The following is a 19,549-nucleotide window of genomic DNA, read 5'->3' on the forward strand; positions in this document are numbered from 1 at the left end:
TGTTGTAGGAAGGCTTATTCTTCTTTATTGGGTTAGTATTTTATTTTTTTTCTAAAGGCTAACTTCTTAACCAACTGACCCCTTTTAAAACTTGGTAAGCTTAACAGCTGTTACAAAACAACAAAAACAAAGCACAAAATGCCCCCTAACGTGGTGCTTTCTCAGTATATAAAAGTGAGCTTTCAGTTTTCTGATGGACTAAATTTAGGGAGGCTGAAAAAGGGAAGTGATTCTAAATCTTCAATGCCTAGATTTGAGAAAGTAAACTTACGATGTGTCATTTCTTTGACTGTGAACTTGGTACTTTTTTATTTACAACTTTTGTTTATAGAAGTGAAAGTGGTCTCTGCCTGCCATTATGAAGACTACCATGATGATTGTTGGTGTAGTACTTGCCAAGAAGTAATTAGAATACATGTTTTCATAATGCAGTTGATAACACTTTACTCGGACTTCATAGACATTCCTGCATTTTGTTATAAAGTGAAGTAATCAATAGTCATATATGGCATAATACATTTTTACGGCATAATACATTTTTACTGATCAGTTACCCTAAAAGAGATGTTCATCACGGGTCAGAAGACTCATTTGTGTAACACTTTAAGTACTTCAGTTTTAGAAAATAATTTTGTGAACTTGTTCCAAGTAGATTGCTAAGCATGGTCAATTTTGTGTAAGATCTAGTTTTTAGATAGCATTAACATTTTGATGTAAAAGAAAGGATACATTAGAATGGTTAGTCTTGGGTTCACAGGTTTCAGTTGTTGCCAGACTTGAGAATAAAGTACATTAGTTGTAGGTAGGTTTGGTCAGAATTCAGGGTTTCCTGTTTTGATTACACTGATGCAAGCATAAAACAAACTGAAGTGATTATACAAGTGAGTATATCGGTATAAATATACCACAGTGTATGACTAGAAGAAGCAGTAATGCTTCTTGTTGGAACAAGTATTTTTCTGTCAGTATAGCTCAGTCATTTCCTTATTTTAAAATGTTTTATAGGGGTTTTGCTTATTTAATGGAGTAGTTTAAATTAGTTCTTTGAATGACACAGGGATCTCAGAGGGCTGTGTCATTGAAACAGAACAGGCTTCCCACCCAGGACATGCTTACAAAGATGCTTCTACCTTCATGAATGCATCTATGCTTAAGCTTTTACTAGCTCTGTAAGTGATGTGTAGACTACTGGGCACTTCTGCTTAGGCATGTTTCTTAAAAATGTGGGACCTTTATTAAGGCTTCTCTAAGTGGTGAGTGTTTGCCTTTTATAAAAAGAGGAGTCACGTTGGTTTTGAATACTTAGTTATTTGGAGATCTAAACCAATGTGTGTGTTCGTTTTTTTTAAAGTGGTACTGCACTGAAAAACTTAGTTACCTTTGCAAAAACATTTGAAGAGCTGCACACTGTTTTGCATGGAACTTTTGTTTGTATCGGTGAGAGTAGAATCAATATAACTATAAAAATTGATGTTATTGATACACTAAATTGCTTCTCTGGTATGTAATGTAGAAGGGGAAAAGAGGATCATTGTTAATGACAGACTTTCAGTCTTACTGAGCTCTTCTGTGAGGCACTGCTGCCCAGGGGAGGGATGCATGCATGTTTTTTATATTCAGTTTAATATCACAGAAGATGCATTTCTTATGCAGATGCTTTATGAAGTCTTGGAATAAATACGTTGACAGTATCAGTAACGCATAGTTCCTCCAAGACTATAGCAGAAGCTGCTGGTTTTGGAGTGGAGTGGGATCCTCTTTCCTTCCAGAAGGGTAGGATAATAGGCTGGAGCTCTGTTCTTTAACATCCCTTAAAACTTGTTCTTGAGTGACAGCTTCCCTTCTCTCAAGTGGAAAAATGTAGATACCATTATGAACCTACCACCCATGCTTTACAAACTTGAAATATTCTGTGAGTATATCCGTGTTCTAAATGAGGTCATAACTAGCCTCATGCTTGTTTAAAACAGTATATTGGCATGACAGCTACATCATCCATTGTATAATCTTGTAAGTACTAGTAGTTTTAAGACAAGATTTTTGAACTCTGTGATAAGAGTTGCTTACTGAACTAATTAAAAGGAAGGAGTTTCGAAAATAGGAGAAACATGAAAAGAAGACCTTTGTTACACAGGGAGAAGAGAGAGGATGATGGCATTGTGAAGTGTAATAATATGAGAGGAGAAGGCAAAAAAACCCTAGAGAAGATAGGAGGGGAACTCCTGTATAGCTCCTTCAGTCAAGTATATATGGTTCATGATCATGGGTCTGAAAGAAAATCATCTGCTACAGTTCTGAGGAGCTGTCATTCATGTCTCAAATTCAGGGAGAATTTGAACACCTCTTGTCCCTTGGCAACCCATGGCAGCACCCCTTATGTCTGTAAAGGCATAAAAACAAAAAGGGAAGTTAAGAGGCACCTCTCTGATAAATGACCCGTGGGTTTGTTTTTTAAATACAAATGTGTCTGTGCATCCATACTTGTTATTAGTAGTAAATGTGCATTTTAAATTATGTTTAGCAAGTACATGTTTTCAAATGTCTTTGACAGAGTTCATTCAGCCATGAAAATAACTTGCTCTTTCATGCTACTTGTGTGTGGGTTTCTATTGTATTTCTACTCCCACTATGTTTTCTGGGCCAGCAGATTCTGATGGGAAATCTTAGGTTTTCTCCCTTTCCCTCTTTTTTACTTACAGTTCAGGTTTCCTATCATTTTCTAATGTTTTACTGCTGTAGTTGAGTTCTTTGCTTCTATAGAGTTTGACATAACAGTAGTGCAGGCAGGTTTTAATCTTCAGCAATGAGCTAAGTAGGAGAAAAGACTGGGCTGCTGGCCAAAATGTAAGCTTTTCTGGATACTTGCCACTGTTCCAGTATGGAAATCTTGAGCAGCAAGATTTCCTGATGCTACTTTTCACTTCACGAGGAATCGTAGTTTTAAATATTTCATACTTCAGGAGGAGACAGATTATTTTTTTTTTTACATGACTATAAACATGAAATTAATTTGTCATACAGAAGTACAGTCTAAGTTGTGTGCAAAGGTTAATGGGATGCCTGAAAAGCTTTTCATCTATTGCCTCTAAAATGTATTTTGTATTATGGGTATTTCTTAGAATAAGAGCTCTTGAATTTAAGCATCAGATCTTAAATTTTGCCCGAGATCTACATGTGCCTAAGCTGGGAGAATGTGGAGTTGTATGAGTACCTCATTGTCTTGCAAGGCTGAAGCTGCAATGCAGTTGATGTGAAAGAAGAATAGTTTGTGCTGCTTCTGCCTGGACAAGCCTCAGTTCTAAGGAACAGTCTGTGCGTTGGCGTTTTGTTAGCGGTCTAATATACTGGAATGTTTTACTTAATGATTTGGTCACTTGAGTGTAGAATCTCTACCTATATACCTTCAACATTTAAAATTCTAGCCTGGGGAAGACTCGCAGGTCACATAGATATTAGTACTTGAACTGACATTGATTGTGTTGGGGTTTTTTTTTTCCATCTTGTTGCCCTTTTATTCTGTTTTATATTATCCTCTGTTGCATTCAGGTGTTCAAAATGCATCGAATGTTGGCTTAACCTTTAATATTGTTCAGTTATTTTGTGAATTTAATGTATGTATTGAAAATGTCTTGAATGGAACAGAGTAATTTCACTATTAAACATACAAAACCCAGTATATATTTGCAAAGTGTTCTTATGTGAGCCCATCAGCATAGTTTTGACAAAAATTACTTAAGTCAGTCCTTTAGGAGTATGGATTCTTCTTGCATTCAGTTATTGTAGGAGGCTTTGATTAACTACAGTGTTGAGGAGCTAAAGGTGCACTCTGATAATCCTCAGCTTCCAAACTGGCATATTTGGAGCACTCTGGGTCATGCAGTTAGTGGTGTTTCAGCTTTCAGGGAGGAATCACTGCAGCAGTGGGAAACTACTGTTCTGTAGTGCAGCAGCCAAAACCACCTGTGTGGTCTTTTAGCTGAGGATCTGTCTAGCTCTGTGTTACTTGTCATCTGAAATTTTCATAGCAAAAAAAGCACATCTTACTGCTAGAAAGTTTCACATAATATTGAGGAATTATTTGTAAATGTTTTCTGGTTAGTTTAAAATGACATCAGAAGCAAACCCCCAAACCAGCCTTCATTTCAGTTTCTGATTTACTTTATACTGCAGTATGCTGAAACACTTTAAAAACCGAAATCAGTATGTTTAACATAATCTGATATTTTGTTCATATACTCTATTGGGTCTGATCAAACATGCATGTAGCCTTCATGCTCTTTCTGACAGTGAAATGTAGTAGGTACACAAGAAAGGAATAGTTGCTGGAAGCTTTCTGTTGAGGTTAGTTTGCCAAGTATGTGAGTGCAAGCCAATTGTCATCGTAATGTGTGGCTAAGCTATCTATTTTAGGCGAAGTAGATCTCTGAACAACATTGAATTTTTATCATTGATGCTTCGCAATATACAGGATGTTTAGTCACAAGTAGGCTTGTGGAAAGCCTCCCAACTTTGGAAGAACTGTGCAAGTTTTTTCAAAGAATTGAATTGTGAATTATTTTTGTAAAATACTAGTCTTTAAAAAAGTGAATTACCAAAAAGATACATTTAAATTTTATTTTGTACCAGATGCTGGTTTTAATTCTTAATGAGCTTTTGTCTCCATGTTTACAGAATGCTTTGAAAAATATACAAGATATGTTACCGAATTTAAATTTTTAAATGATGTTGAGACACGTTTTGCTTAAGTAGTATATATTCATTTAAACTCATAAAGGTTTTGGTGGTTGTTGGGGTGTATATGGTTTTGGGCTTTTTTCCTCCCTTCAGCACAAGTTCCATAGATATAAAGATATACCTGGATTCTTCAGAAGACTTTCTTGCCTCCTTTCCTCAAGGTGTTTTTCCCAATCTGAGAAGCCGTGTTGTTTAGCTCTTTTAGATAAACAATACTCCTTAAATTTAACAAAATATCCATTGAAGTAGTGCTTGAGTATCTGCTGGACCAAAATGCTGTTTGAGTATGAAAATTAAAATGCATATTAACATGAGTGCACCATTTTCCTCTGATGTGCACTGTAATTGTAGGGTGTTTTTTAACTTTGTTTTCCAGCAACTATAACAAGTTCATCAGAAAATGATGATCGTAGTGGATCCAGTTTGGAATGGAGCAAGGATGGGAGTCTCAGAGCTGGAAAACATCAAGGGATTAGTCATGATCGAAGAACAGATAATTGTTCACCAGTTGCAGAAGAGGAAACTGCTGGAACTGCTGAGAATTTGCCGAAAGAAGTACCAGCAGGAGAGGGTCCTGTTCCTTATGGTCAGAGTTCTGGCTCTTTAATAATGCCTCGTCCAAACTCAGTTGCAGGTAAAGTCCTGAGGTAGAAAAAAGAATGTTCTTAATGATAGGATATTTCTGTTGAATCTTTCTCTTGAAGTTACGTTGTTAGTATGAAAGTGTTTTTATAGGATAAAAAGAAAAAAAGTGGGTAACACTCATCTATTCAAGTTTAGAACCTAAGTTATTTAAAATTGTTATACAGAGGGCTAGTATCATGCTTTTTAGTAGGTATTGGTTAGGTCAGAACATTTGAAACACTTAAAAAGTTCCACCAGTCATTCTGGAACTGAACCTGGTGTCAACTAGTGCTTAAGGTGTTTTAGTGTTTGCTCGCATTTGCTAGATCTGTAAATCTAAGACCAAAATCGTACTTTGATCTCTGTTGAACAAGTGACTTATTTTTTAAAGAACTATGTGAAATTCTGCCTTCTAGTTGAACCATTCATTCAGAAAATGAATGAGTCTGTTCAGTTGTGGTAGATACATATGTGGGCATACTATTACTTTTTCTAAGTGTTGTGAAATGGACAAATCTCTGAAAAAGTGCTTCTGATTTGAAATCTATTGGGTAGAGCTCATCAGATTCTAACACTAGTGGGCAATTCACTTGCAACCCTGCAGGAAAAGCATTCTGATTGTGTTCAGAAGCATGCATGTGATAGATGTGGCAGTAGGTTTAGCTAACTGAAAATTCAAAGTTAAAACACTTAGTAAATGTAGACTGAAGAAAACCAGTGATGAGGTTTAGGCTTGGGAATTGGTGATTCCTAGAGGGAAGATGAGAGGATATTGTACTTAATTCCAGGCAGAAAATATTGTCAGTAAAAGGGAGTATTTTAGTATAGAAGATGAAACAAAAATCGGTGCATGGAATTTGCTTGGTATGATAAGATGTATAGGGGAAGTATTGCTAGTAAACCAATTTTTGAAATTGTCAAGGGCAAAATCTTGTCAAGGAACATACTAATAATTTTGATGCAAATCTTTTAAGTTCTGATGATACTACTTTAAATTTTGTGAGGTTGTAATATGAGCACTAGCTCTGTCTTTTCATTGTGAAGGCACCAACATGTTGGTTCGTGCTGAAAGAAAAACAAGGAAACATTCTTCATTTCATTTTCAAAGGAATATATAATGTGTTTATTCCAGAAAAGTACAACAAATTGTGATACATTGGAATTGCAGCAGTAAAAAGATGCTAGTAGGCAGCGCAGTAAATCTTACCAAGAACTTAAGACTTGTCAGTAATAGCCAAAATCTTATGCTTAACAAAAAAAAAAAAAAAGTAATTCTAAATGTAAGCTTCATGAAGTGTCATGAAAGATACTGAAACACATACTGCAGTCTTAATTAAGGTAATTTCAGGTTTTAAAATACCATGAATGTTACTAGTACATTGTTTCAGAATTCTATGGTTGAAGGACTATTTTGCAATAATGTATTGTGATACGAACACAACAATGCCCAGGTTTACGGGCAGGGGAAAGAGTAGCATGCTTCCTCCAAAAACTGCTGTTATCACAGAATGAAGTGCTTTGGCTTTCTGCTGTGTTCATTAGAATCATCCTGTTGTCAAAAGTGAATGTTGTACAGTGAACTGCAGCAAAAAATTTTAATGAGTTTGCATGTCTTCAGCTATTTTACATATTTATAAAATTACAAATTTTAGAAATAATTCTTGAGTGTGCTTTGAAAATAGCTTGATTTATCTGCAATTTGCCTATTAAATGAGCTGAGCTATAGTTTTATGGTGCCAAAAAGTTAATGCTCTGTACAGATTGACACATGTAAAATGAAATGTAGTAACCTAATCTTAGATGTTCTAGTATCTGATAGTGCACAGATTTTGGCTACAGATATTTGTGAAATCTAATGTGCTTTTGTGCTGTAAATTACTGTTTTCTGGCTTTTGAGTGCCAGTGCTAAGTATCTTTACCCTAGGAAGAGAGGGTACTCGGTTAATGCTCAGTAAGCCTGTACCTTTCTTGCACTGGGGAGCCCAGAACTGGACACGGTACTCCAGGTGTGGTCTCACGAGTGCTGAGTAGAGGAGGATATTCTCCCTGAACCTGCTGGTAACGTTCTTCCTAATGCAGCCCAGGGTGCTGTTGGCTGCCTTTGCCAAGCATTGCAATCTTAGCTTGTCTATCACCAGGACCCCAAGGTCATTCTCTGCACAGCTCCTTTCCAGCCTGTCAGCCCCCGTTGTACTGATGCTTGGGGTTACTCCTCCTCAGCTGTAGGACTTTGCATTTCTTTTGGTTTGCAACTTTTTGTTGACCTTTCTTGCAACTTTTGGTTGAATTTCATGAGTTTCCATTCAGCCCAGTTCTCCAGCCTGTTAAGGTCCATCAGAATGACAGCACAAGCCTCTAGCATATCAACCAGTCCTCCCAGCTCTGTGTCATCTGCAAACTTGGTAAGGTTGCACTCTGTCTCATCACGTAGGTCATTAATGAAGGTGTTAAACAGTATGGGGCCCAGACTTGACTGGTGGAATGCACCACTAGAGAGTTGCCTCCAGCAGGACTCTGTGCCCCTGCCTTCTGTGCTCATGCATTCAGCCAATTTTGGGTCCACCTCACTGGACACTTAGATAACCTGTACTTCATCAGCTTGCCCATGACAGTGTTATGGGAGACTGTGTCGGAAGCCTTACTGAAGTAGAGGTAGGCAACATCTATAGCTCTCCCCCCAATCCACCAAGACAGTCATCTTTTTGTAGTATCATAGAATCACTTGAATGGTTTGGGTTGGAAGGGACCTTTAAAGATCACCTAGCTCTAGCCCCCTTGCCTGGGGTCAGGGATATCTTGCACTAGATCAGGTTACTCAAAGCCCCATCCTGCTTGTGTTTAGAGCTCGTTGCTTATCCGTGCAGGCCTCCTGCTATATCTGCTTTATTTCCTGCTTGTCAGGATGGCCCTTTCTTGAGCTTGCAGGAGGTCATCCTTGAGCGTCAACCGGCTCTTTTGGATCCCTTTTCTCTCCAGGACCATATGCCATGGGGTTCTTCCAAGCAGAACCCTGAAGAGGTTAAAGTCCATGCTCCTGAAATCTGATTGCATGCCTCTGCTTTTTGCTCTGCTCTCTCATGTTAGGTTCCTGAACTGCACTATCTCCTTGTCACTGCAGCCAAGACTGCACTTCACTTTCACATCCTGACAAGTTCTTCCTTGTTTGTATTGGTTCCAGCAGAGCATCTTTCCTTTTTGGCTTCTCAGTTGCCTGTGTCAGGAAGTTGTTGTCAGCGCACCCCAGAAATCTGAATTGCTTATGCCCTGCTGTGTTGTTCCTCCAACAGATGGAAGATTTTTGGATTTGATACCAATTTAAAAGCTGCTTATTTTAATGTGTATATTCAGTTGGTTTATTTCTGATGAAAAAGTATACATCCCTGATATAACTTGGCAAATATGTTCTCTGGATTTTCAGTTCTTCTTTTGTACAGCTGTCATTTTCATTTAAAAACTGAACAAAATAGAAAATGTTATCCAGAATTCTGTAGTGTTGGATACAAAAAGAATGTAAGTATTTCCTCACAGGCGGTGTGCTAGCAGCTGATATCTGAACCTGTTCCTAACGCTTCTGACCTCACTGATATGGTTGTTCTCATAGTAAAAAAGGAAACTGTATTAACATGAGAACAGTTTAGTGCATGTTAAGGTAGACATGAGGGCCATCTCAAAGGGGAAAAATCCAACTAAATCTTTAGTGAACTTGATTGAAAAGCGTTTTGTAAATATTACAACATGAATGGCTTCAACCGCTGCCATTGTGTAGAAAAACTTACCTGCAAGTACTATGTTGAGGAAAGAACTGTAATAAATAATAATGTTATTTGTAACTTATGCTGAGAGAAAAACAAGCTTCAATCCTTCCACACTCTAGCAACAAGTTCAACCAAACTGGAAGATCTGAGTTATTTGGATGGACAAAGAAATACTCCTTTACGGACTTCAATTCGCTTACCTTGGCACAGCACTGCTGGTGGAAGAGTGCAGCAGGAAGGTAAAGGTATACATACTTACATCTGCATCTGCCTCGGCACAGTCATGCAGTTCTTCAGTAGTTTTGTAAGATGGCTGTTCTGTGATCTTTGTAAACATCCCCATCCCATGATGTGTTGTTGTAGAGTACTCCTGAAAGATCACTCAACATGTCTGAAAATAAGATGCTTGCTTACACCTTTTCCTGCTTAATGCTGTGGTTTAGAAGGTGAACATATGACTTTAAATAAGAAAACAGTATATTGTTTATCTAAGTGTGCATGGGCAGTGCAGTGCAGTGCAGATCTCCAAATTATAGTTGTATAATACTCGTGTTCAGGAACTGTACTGAATATTTTCTGGACTGCCAGATTTTATAATGTGACATTCAGATAACGGTGTACTGCAACTTAAGGAATATTACGCTGAATTTAAAATCTTCAGGAGGCTTTCATTAGAATTCTGTTTTAGGAAGAAAACTGATCTAATACCATTAGACTTCTTTATGACTAATATATACTTTGATCTCTCTGATCTTTGAGTCTGAAAATAGCAGGTTTATGTTAAATGCAAGTGAGGTATGTGATTTTTTTTTTTTTTGCCCCCTTTTAACTAACAGTCATCTACAGGCTCTGTTAATTTAGCAATGTTGTAAATGGGTGACTGCTTAAAGAACCACTGTCAAAGGCATCATCAAAAGTGGTTTTATTGAAATACGATGTTTGAAAAGTGCGACTTAACAAGGTTTGTTGGGAAGGTTCACTCTATCACTTACTGCACAAAGGATTCAAAACTACCAAACCAGAATCTAAGTGCACTATAACACAAGGTTATGTGTGATACCGATCCCTTACAGAAGATGTGCAGTGTGAGAGGTGTCTCTGCCTCTAGGAGCAACCTTGAGGGTGTCCCAGCTCTAGGGGAGATCAGCACCATGCAGCCAGCTGCTTAACAGGGAGAACTCAAGAGAGACTCGCTCAGGCTGCCCTATCTGTGGAATAAAGTGGTTGGCTTGTAGTCAAACTATGTGTGATGGAAAAGGTATTCTGGAGACTCCTTGTAGTCTCAACTTCCTTTGTTCCTTGATGAATGAGTCTTCAAAAAGCCACCTGCTGTTCATGTGTTGATTGCATGATTGGTGTTCCAAGCTCATATGCATCGATGCTTACTGGGTCGCTCTGCTCCTGCGTGGGTTTCCAGAGAACAGACTGGAACTAGAGAAGTTCTTGGCCTTGTTACAGCTCGAGCCTTTACCTCCTTTGGAGCCTGAACCACACTACCACTAGTTTGGTCAAGGGGTCAAGTGCGTCCATCACAACCAATAACAATTAAAAGCAGAAAAATTTAAGCAAATTCCTGGTAAAATTAATTTTGAGGTCATATATGGATGCAGTGCGGTCCTCTAATTCGTTTTTTCATAGTTGTAGATCAATGCTGAAACGGCATTTGTGTAACATTAGATTTGGTTAATGAATCCTGAGAGCCTTGTATTAGTGAACATTATTATTTCTGTAAATTTTAATGTATTTTATGCAACCAAACCCAAATTATTCTTCTCTCTAAAAGTCTTGTCAGATGTTTGCCAAATGTATAGGTTAAAGTAATCAAACATGACTACACCTTCAGCTGTGCTGCTTAATTTCTGTTCTTGTGGCTTACAAAGTATGGAAAAACAGGGTAGTAATTTTTTTTTTTATATTGCTTTAAAAGTACTTTTTAAAAAAAAACAGAAAGAAATATTTATTCTCTGTACCTTTTTCTGTTTCATTGCAAATTGTCTTTACAGATCTGAAGACCTGACACTGAGATGCTCAGCAGTGTATTCACTCAAAACTGAAAAATGTTTGTTACTTCCCCATTTATAGAATTATTAATGCATTTGTAAGAAAACTCTTGGATTCTGCAACTTACTAACTCAAGTTCAATTGTGAAAAAGCATCCTCAAATTATACTTGCAGCTTCTGTCCTCTAGAATTTAATTCACGTAGGAATTACAGAGGTGACCTGAACTGAGCAAATCAGTCTTTATTGTTTTTGTGATGAAAGCTCTAAGAAGTCCGATTATCAACACTATTAACAAGGTTACTGAATGAATTGATCTTCTGAAACGGTGCTGTTTTATTGCATGTTGAGTTTCTTCTAATAAACTCTTCTCCCTGCCACCTCTTCTCAGCTCGTTTCATCCCCTATAAGCCTCAAGACATTTTGCTGAAGCCACTGTTGTTTGAAGTGCCAAGCATAACAACAGACTCGGTGTTTGTTGGGAGAGAATGGCTGTTTCAAGTGATTGAAGAAAAACTGAAGAATACTGATCCAGCAGAGAACAGGGGAGCAGTCATTACTGGAAATGTGGGCTTTGGGAAGACTGCAGTTATTTCACGGCTGGTGGCACTTAGCTGCCACGGAAGTCGCATGAGGCAAATAGCTTCAAATAGCCCTAATTCATCCCCCAAAAGTATGTTGGTTTTCTGAGTAATTGTTTGGGTTATTGTACTAATAACACAAATTGAATGTTGTTTGCATTCTTGGCTTGAGGCAATTGGGCCTCATCAGCTCCTGGGCTGACACTTTTTCCCTCCAGTGAGGGAAGGAATCTGTCACAATTGTACACTGTCAGACACCTTCCGCTAATACAGCCTGGGCTCAGCCCATCAAAAGGTGGTAAATGGGAATGGTAGGTAGAATCTCCTTCTGTCAGACAGTGTGTACCCTGAACTCGGTCAGTAGCTTGTTCTCCCATTAGTTTGGAAAGAGAGAAGGGAGATGTTTCTTCCCCACTGTGCACCACACGCTTTTCAGTACCACGTGTTTTCCAAAGAATTCCAGTAGAGGCAAGAGTAAAGCTGTGAAGGAGCCCATTCTGTCTTCTGCTGGGATCCATAGGATTCTGTCACCTGACCATTCCAGTGCCTACGTTAAATGGAAGGATGGCATGACTGTTACTGCTGCTACCTGCCCTGCTGACACTTCAAATAATAGTAGTAGTATTAGTAATAATGATAAATTGTTCATATTTCCCAGCAGTTCAGTCATATAATAACTTAGTTTAAATGAGTCAGTGAATGTATAAATTTCATACATAAGGAAGCTCTTCACATCAGCATGGTTCTGCTTTCAGTAATTCTATCATTTTGATCTAAAAGTCAGTTGAATCTTTTTAAAATTGTAAAGTTGCAAATATGTGCCTGTATTTATCAGACTAGTTGCAGGCTTCTTTTAATGCTATTGTTCAGTTTCGATTTTTATGCTAGCTTTAAAGATATTCTGTGGAATTCTTAAAAAACAATCTGCTGTCAGCAAATTTGGTCTCGTTTGTTGTCTTTTTATTAAAAACAGGTGGTGACTCCTGTCAGGAGATTCCCCTAAGTCAGTTAGCCCAATCTGCTCCTCCAGCAAATGGCACCAATACGATGAACACTCTGAATTGTCCTGGTACTCCTGAATACCAAAATCAGACAGGTGATTCTGTGAGACATCTTGCTTCAAAGGTGAGTTTTCACTTGTTGATAGATTTTCAGTATGTTAGAAAACTCCTAACTTGAGAGGAGACAGCCTGCTGTGCTGTCCTCCTGAGTACGCCAGTAGGTGGTGGTGGGAGAACAAGCAGTAATTTTGGACACTTCTAAAAGATGTGTACGTTTCATGACTGGTGAAACCAGCAATCTGCCTTTTCTACCTTTCAAGTTATTGCTTGAATTCTGCTTGGTCTTTGAAAGAGTTTTATTAGAAATTTCACATCAGTTTCATGTGTGTATGGGAGTTTGGGATCCTTTACTTGCAGAATGGGCTGTGTGTTCTCTACAGGTAGGTTCTCAGTGTACCTTCCTTCCAAAAGCAAAATTGGGGGGGGGGGGCGGGGAAGGAGATAAACCGTTTGGTCTATGTATAAGCCATCTATATTCAATGATACAGGTTGAATCTGGATGTAGTCTTGCTATTTTCCATACTCTGAGAGTCTGAAGTAAACAATTTAAAAGTTACTTTTGCATTAGATAATTATGATAAGTGTGTTATTTTTTCCCTAAGCAATAAAAATAATTAATGTCTGAATTGCCTACTTTATTCAAATAGTTGTGAGGAAAACATGAGGTTATCGTTGCAGTCTTTAAGGTGACATGTATTATTCGGAAACAATGTTATGAAAGCCACTGAAGTGCAAACTTTGTATTTACTGTGAACACCAGGTTTTCCTTGTGGTTTGATTTTTTTTCAAAGAAATATGGCCTATGTGATAAGTAATACACACCTTTGTAATAATCAGAATAAAGCCATTTGTCTTCTTTATCTGTTTGCTGTTATGAGGATGTCTTTAATATCTGTCTGTCATCTACTTCTGTATGATGATGATCAGATTACTCGTCAGGTAATTACAGTGTGTGACACGATGTTGTCAGATTATAGCTAATAGGTTGCTTAGAGCCTCAAGTTATTTTTCTTGTACTACTTGGTTACTTAGCTGTTTACCCACTGTATCCAAATGGCATGAACTCAGATTACTATGTTTTGCTGCCAGAATCTGACATTTTGATGTCTTTTCCTCTTTGCATGCCCTACAAGGTCAAAATCTATTTATAGGCTTCTACTCTGTGTCTCTGACACAGGCCATCTGAGACCAGTTGCAGAGTTAGATTATTATTCTAACACTAAAAAGTGTTTTATACTTGAAAGAGAAATGTAGTAACATTTTATCAAAATGGACTATTTTTTTTAATTCTCCAGGTCGTTGCTTATCACTACTGTCAAGCTGACAACACATACACGTGTCTTGTTCCAGAATTTGTGCACAGTATTGCAGCTTTACTTTGTCGTTCAAATCAATTAACAGCATACAGAGATCTTCTAATAAAAGAGCCTCACTTACAAAGCATGCTTAGCCTGAGATCTTGTGTGCAAGATCCAGCAGCAGCTTTTAAAAGGGGAGTGTTGGAACCACTTTCAAACCTCAGGAAAGGTAGGTTAAGCAGGAAGTGACTTGGAAACTGAATGTAAACTGCATCAAAAGTGGGGGGAAAAAAATCTAAGAATATGTATTTTAATGCTCTAAGAGAAATAAATAAAGCAGAGCATTCCAGAGGAAGGGATTCCTTAATTGTGGTAGTTATTTGTAACAATAATAGGTAGGTTTTGAACGGTTATTTCATGTTTTAAATAAAATTATATTAAAATACATCAAAGGTCATGGAAACTTTACATTTATTGTTTTGTCATAAAACTCAAGGATAACTTTGTGGCTTGAAGTTAAGGGTGGCATATTTGCATTAAAGGATTTTGTTTTCAGATGCTTTTGTGTTTTGCCACACTTCTGTTTTGTGATTCTCTGTGCCTAAACACCTGCAAAGTGGATGTGTCCTTTGCTCGCTTTTAAAATTGATATCACAGTTTCCCAAGAAAGCGTGTAGCATGATTTTCATATTTTTTAAAAAAAGCTATCAAACTCCTCCTTGAAAACAGCTAGCTTCGCAGTATATGCCAGCTTGAGCAGGTACTTGATACCTGGCAAGATGGGGGAGGAGATTTGCCTATGTGTGAACAGAGCATGTGTCATTCCTATGAAAACTCTTTTGCAGTTCTTGAATTTTGTTGACAGTCAACAAAATTCCTGTGAAATCCATTGGCAAATCTTATGTTTACCACTGGGATTTTCATCCTTAACAAGTGCTCAAAATGAATACTGCTGTTTTCTTAAGCTGTTGCAAAATAAATTTTTCTCCTCAGAACTGAAAGTGTAAACCAGTGCCTTTATGACTTTTGCAAATTGTAAATTTTTTTGTTTGGTAAGTCCAGTAAAGGATAAGTTTTAAGTAAATAGCTAATAATCAAAAGCAGTGTTAACTAATAGCTTAACCTATGTATGCCTTCTTCCCATATCCTTGCATCTCTTACGTTAACAGCCTTGTTCAATCTTTTAACTTTTTAAATCTGTTGTGAAATAGATCCCTAGTAGTAGTGCAGTAAAAAGCACTATTTTAAGTGATTCTTTCCACTTTTTATCAGTTTATGGCGATGTTATTTTATATCTCCTAATGTTGCTTTCAATCTCCTAAATGCTATAAGATGTATTGCTGCACATAAAGGTAATTTTTATTTCTTGACATTCCAAACTTGGGGATAAAAATATGGCACTTAATAGAAGAATTTGCATTCATCCTTTCCTTTTTTTATTTTTGTATTTCAGAGCGGAAAATTCCTGAGGAAGACTATATAATTTTGATAGATGGTTTAAATGATGCAGAATTTCATAAACCTGATTATGGTGACACAGTTTCTTCATTTATCACAAACATAATCTGTACGTTTCCTCCCTGGCTGAAGCTCATTGTGACTATAAGAACTAACTTCCAGGTAAAAACAGCTTTTAACTTTTTTTTTTTTTTTGCCCTCAAAGACTAAGTGATCTTTTATATTGGTGCAGCTGCATTATTATGAAAAATACTGGGTTTAGAGGAATTCAAAGTAAAGTCTCTTGGTCTTTTTTCCTTCCTTTGTTATTGCATGTTTATTTACAGTACACAAGTATGATACCAGGGGCCCTTTTTGTTTTGAATCTCTTTCCTCAGTAGGCTAGTAGAATTGCTAATAAAAGAAGTCGTGAAATCTGAGTATGTTTCCTTGGCCTTCAAGAGTGAAATGGGCAAATGAATGGTTGAAAGCTTAAAAAAAGTAATTAGAAGCCCATAGTGATTTTCCCTTTGGTGTTTACTTCTTGGAGTGTATTTCTGCTAGTGTTATGCTCTGGGTTTTCACTTTTGAGGAAGGGATAAGCCACAATTCCACTATCTGTGTTGATGAGATTGATTTCTGGCCTTACTACCTTTGATCCCTCTGCATCTCTTCATCTCTCTGAATCCAGCCTCAAAACTTCTGGTTAAAGCATTTTGTCAGAATTAAGCAGCTAAGAGATACTTGCAAGTATCCCGAGTGCGTTCAAGCAAGGACATACAGAATTCCCATTGTTCTGCGCTGGGCAGTAATGTTCTGAACAAAGTTCTGGTTTTGTTTTCAGCACTAGTCAGGCTGTTTAAAGCCTTCAGTTAGCTTCAGTTGAAAAAAAGCAGCTGTGTCTGGTTTAGTCATCTACCGTATCTCTGACATAGCACCCTTTATATATTTCAACAATGCTTGAGATACAGCTCTGCCAGTCATACGCTGCTGCTTCACTAGGCATCTTGCACTCTTAAAGACAGCTTGAAGGAGGACCAACTCCAGCTCTGTGGTAGCTGTTTCCTAATGCAGTCAGGAGTATAGCTGGAGAGAAGTGGACAGATTACTCCAGAGTTATTCTGTGTACCAAGCTGACAAGGTGCCAGACAGTGGTGGTGTGGAGTTGGATGTGTGGTGGGGTTGGACTCTGTGACCTTTAAAGGTCCCTTCCAACCCCAGCTGCTCGATGGCTGTAAGTCTGTTTTGACCATGTTGAAGTGCAGGTGTGCCTCAGAACAGCCTTCTGAGAGTTTGTTCTGTATCTGCCTTCTTGCTACTAGGACTCTGAACATTTAACTGCCTGCAGAGTTGAGTTCTCAACTACATTTTTATTTTTAACAAGGAATTTCTGTAGTAGAGACTGTTTCTCCTCAGGAGAAGTGTGCATCTGCGATCAAAACATTTCACTGGCCTGAAAGTTCAGCTTTTGAAATCCACGTGACTACTTTAAAGGGGAATTAAGAGTTCTTTTTTAGGTTGTGAGGTTGTGAAAGTTTGTTAAACACTTCTGATATATGCCTCTATGTAATAAGTTTTAGGTCTTTCGGATTTTTATTTACATAAACATAAACGTGTTCCGTGAACATAAAAATGTGTTTGGGTGAACCTGTGGAAGTGCCTGTGCCATACCTGGTACTTGCCTTGAACTAAATGGGACTTCGTATGTGTGGGTGGTACCTTTCTGGCACATTGTTATGGGAAGATGTTACAATGAGGAGAGTCTCTTCTGTTTTGTCATTTGTGGTATTTCTTAATAAATCATTCCTTCTTAATTGATCATTCCTTCTACCTCCCCCCTTTCCCGTGGCCTGTCCAATTCTGGGAACTGTTTCATGGTCCCTTGAGTCTAAAGTGATCATTGCTGTAGATCCTCCCCTTCAGCTGCCTTGCTGTGCTTTGTCAGTAAAATATTTGAGACCTTCCTATGAAAAATGATGCAATGTAGAAATATTGTTCTACCTGTTACTGGGGGCCAATATTTGCGAAGCTGTTGCAGAGATACTGAATTTCTTTGTAATTTGTCTGGTGCTCTTTACAGAACAGAAATATAGCAAAAAGATGCATTGTTGAGTTTTCAAGTGCTGGAATACTGTAATGCCTGTGTGGTTTTGTTTTTGTTTGGTTGGTTTTTGGTTTGTTTTCTTTCTTTTTTTCCTCTCTTTCCCCCTCATAGGAAGTAGTAAGTTCACTGCCCTTTATCGCAATATCCCTGGACAATTTTCCAGACAACAAAGAAATTCACGATGACTTGAATGCTTATATTCAGTACAGAATTAATAACAGCCAGGAAATTATAAACAACCTATCTTTAAATGGAAAAGCTGATGCAGCTATTATTGGGAAAGTGAGTAACCACCTGATCATGAGAAGCCTGGGATCTTACCTCTATTTGAAACTCACTCTGGATCTTTTCCAAAAAGGTCATCTAGTAATCAAAAGTGCAAGCTACAAGGTTGTTCCAGTGTCTCTATCAGAACTGTACTTACTTCAGTGCAATATGAAGTTCATGACAAACTCTGCTTTTGAGCGAGCCCTGCCAATATTAAATGTGGCACTGGCATCCCTACATCCCATGACAGATGAACAGATTTTCCAAGCTATTAATGCAAGCCAAATAAGTGGTGAACAACAATGGGAAGACTTCAGCCAAAGGATGGAAGCCCTTTCATGTTTTCTGATAAAAAGACGTGACAAAACACGTATGTTCTGCCATCCTTCCTTCAGGGAATGGCTTGTTTGGAGAGCAGATGGTGAAAATACAGACTTCTTATGTGAGCCAAGGTAAATGAAACCTGCAGTAAATCATGTTCAAATAACTGCAATTATGTTTTATATAATTGGTTGCAACAATTGGTGAGAGGAAAGAGTAAAGTTAAAATACAAGCATGCCTGATTTTTTCCAAAATGAAAACTTTTATATGTTTAGAGATAAGCTTGACCAGAAGTATCAGAGGTTACAATACATAATTGACTTTGTAGAACTTGCAGATTTGCATTTAACTTTGCTACCTTTGTGAAGAAATGAGAGTACTGTGGTGTTATTGATACAGTAAAGTTGTTGACAACTACGTGCAGCAGCACTTCGTCTATTTAGAGTGCAGGAATAAAAAGAACAGGTCATTTGAGCTCTTTTAAATGTAAAAATATTAAGACATTTCATTCTATAATTATATTCTCATGGCATTGTTTGTTCCATCTCACCTTCCTTTACTTGACATGAACGAGTTAAATTGGAGACAATAAGCTGCTGTAGCACATTCACATTCATGCAGTCCATGTCTTCCATTTTTCTCATATTCTTCAGAGTTTTAGTTTTTTTGTTTTTGCAAAACAACAAAAAATGCTGACATTTGAAATTATCACTGACCCAACACTTCTTAGAGTGGATTTAACAAGAACAGTTCGGCAGGTGGAATTATCAGGGTTGCAGACTGTTTGGCCCCTACCATGGGTGCTCTAACAGAAGGTGGAGTGTTACCTTGTTGTACTTAAAGCTTCTGTTTTTTCAAAGTTCTGTTCAGAAATCTCTGAAGGTGGGGCAAGAAGCCCCCAGAATTTCATCCCCCAGATGAATAGTCTAATTAGCATATGGTTAATTGTCCAGTTCCAGTATAAAGTCTGATTAATGTATAGTATATGATAACCTTGTTGTCTCAGGGTTATGCCATTTCCACTGTTGCCTAGAATACTGACCACTGACTAATGTAGATGAAGAATTACTAAATACACATTTTATCTCTAATATCAGAAGGATTCAGATCTTCTTGAAGGATTAGGTTTTATGTAAGGTACCTGCAGTCTCTCACAAGACATAAGGGGAGAAGTATGCAAATGTATTCTATGGTGCTATGGAATCTGTGTCCAAACCTGCATGGGTGCTGATGTGGGCCGCTTGTGAGGTGACAGTCGAGAAATATTAGGAGTAGGTTTCAACTTTTGAAATTTGCTCTTTTTCTCTTTGTGTCATTTCATTATGGCAAGAATTTTGTTTAGATGTAATGGTATGTTTCAGTAGTCT

General features: G+C 37.7%; 1 protein-coding gene across 5 annotated transcripts in view; it reads left to right on the forward strand.

Moving 5' to 3' along the window:
* TANC1 (tetratricopeptide repeat, ankyrin repeat and coiled-coil containing 1) overlaps positions 1–19,549 on the forward strand; it is a 95,574-nt gene that overhangs the window by 55,353 nt on the left and 20,672 nt on the right. For 4 of the 5 annotated variants that reach the window (XM_055719173.1, XM_055719174.1, XM_055719177.1 and 1 more), the window contains 7 exons: positions 5,111–5,368; positions 9,233–9,358; positions 11,504–11,785; positions 12,667–12,818; positions 14,050–14,281; positions 15,506–15,672; positions 17,705–18,312. In XM_055719173.1, the coding sequence (XP_055575148.1) occupies positions 5,111–5,368; positions 9,233–9,358; positions 11,504–11,785; positions 12,667–12,818; positions 14,050–14,281; positions 15,506–15,672; positions 17,705–18,312 (1,825 nt within the window). The remainder of the gene's footprint in view (positions 1–5,110; positions 5,369–9,232; positions 9,359–11,503; positions 11,786–12,666; positions 12,819–14,049; positions 14,282–15,505; positions 15,673–17,704; positions 18,313–19,549) is intronic. The other variant, XM_055719175.1, reaches the window with a different exon arrangement.

Source organism: Falco cherrug, chromosome 8 (assembly GCF_023634085.1).
Source record: "Falco cherrug isolate bFalChe1 chromosome 8, bFalChe1.pri, whole genome shotgun sequence".
Lineage (NCBI taxonomy): Eukaryota > Metazoa > Chordata > Aves > Falconiformes > Falconidae > Falco > Falco cherrug.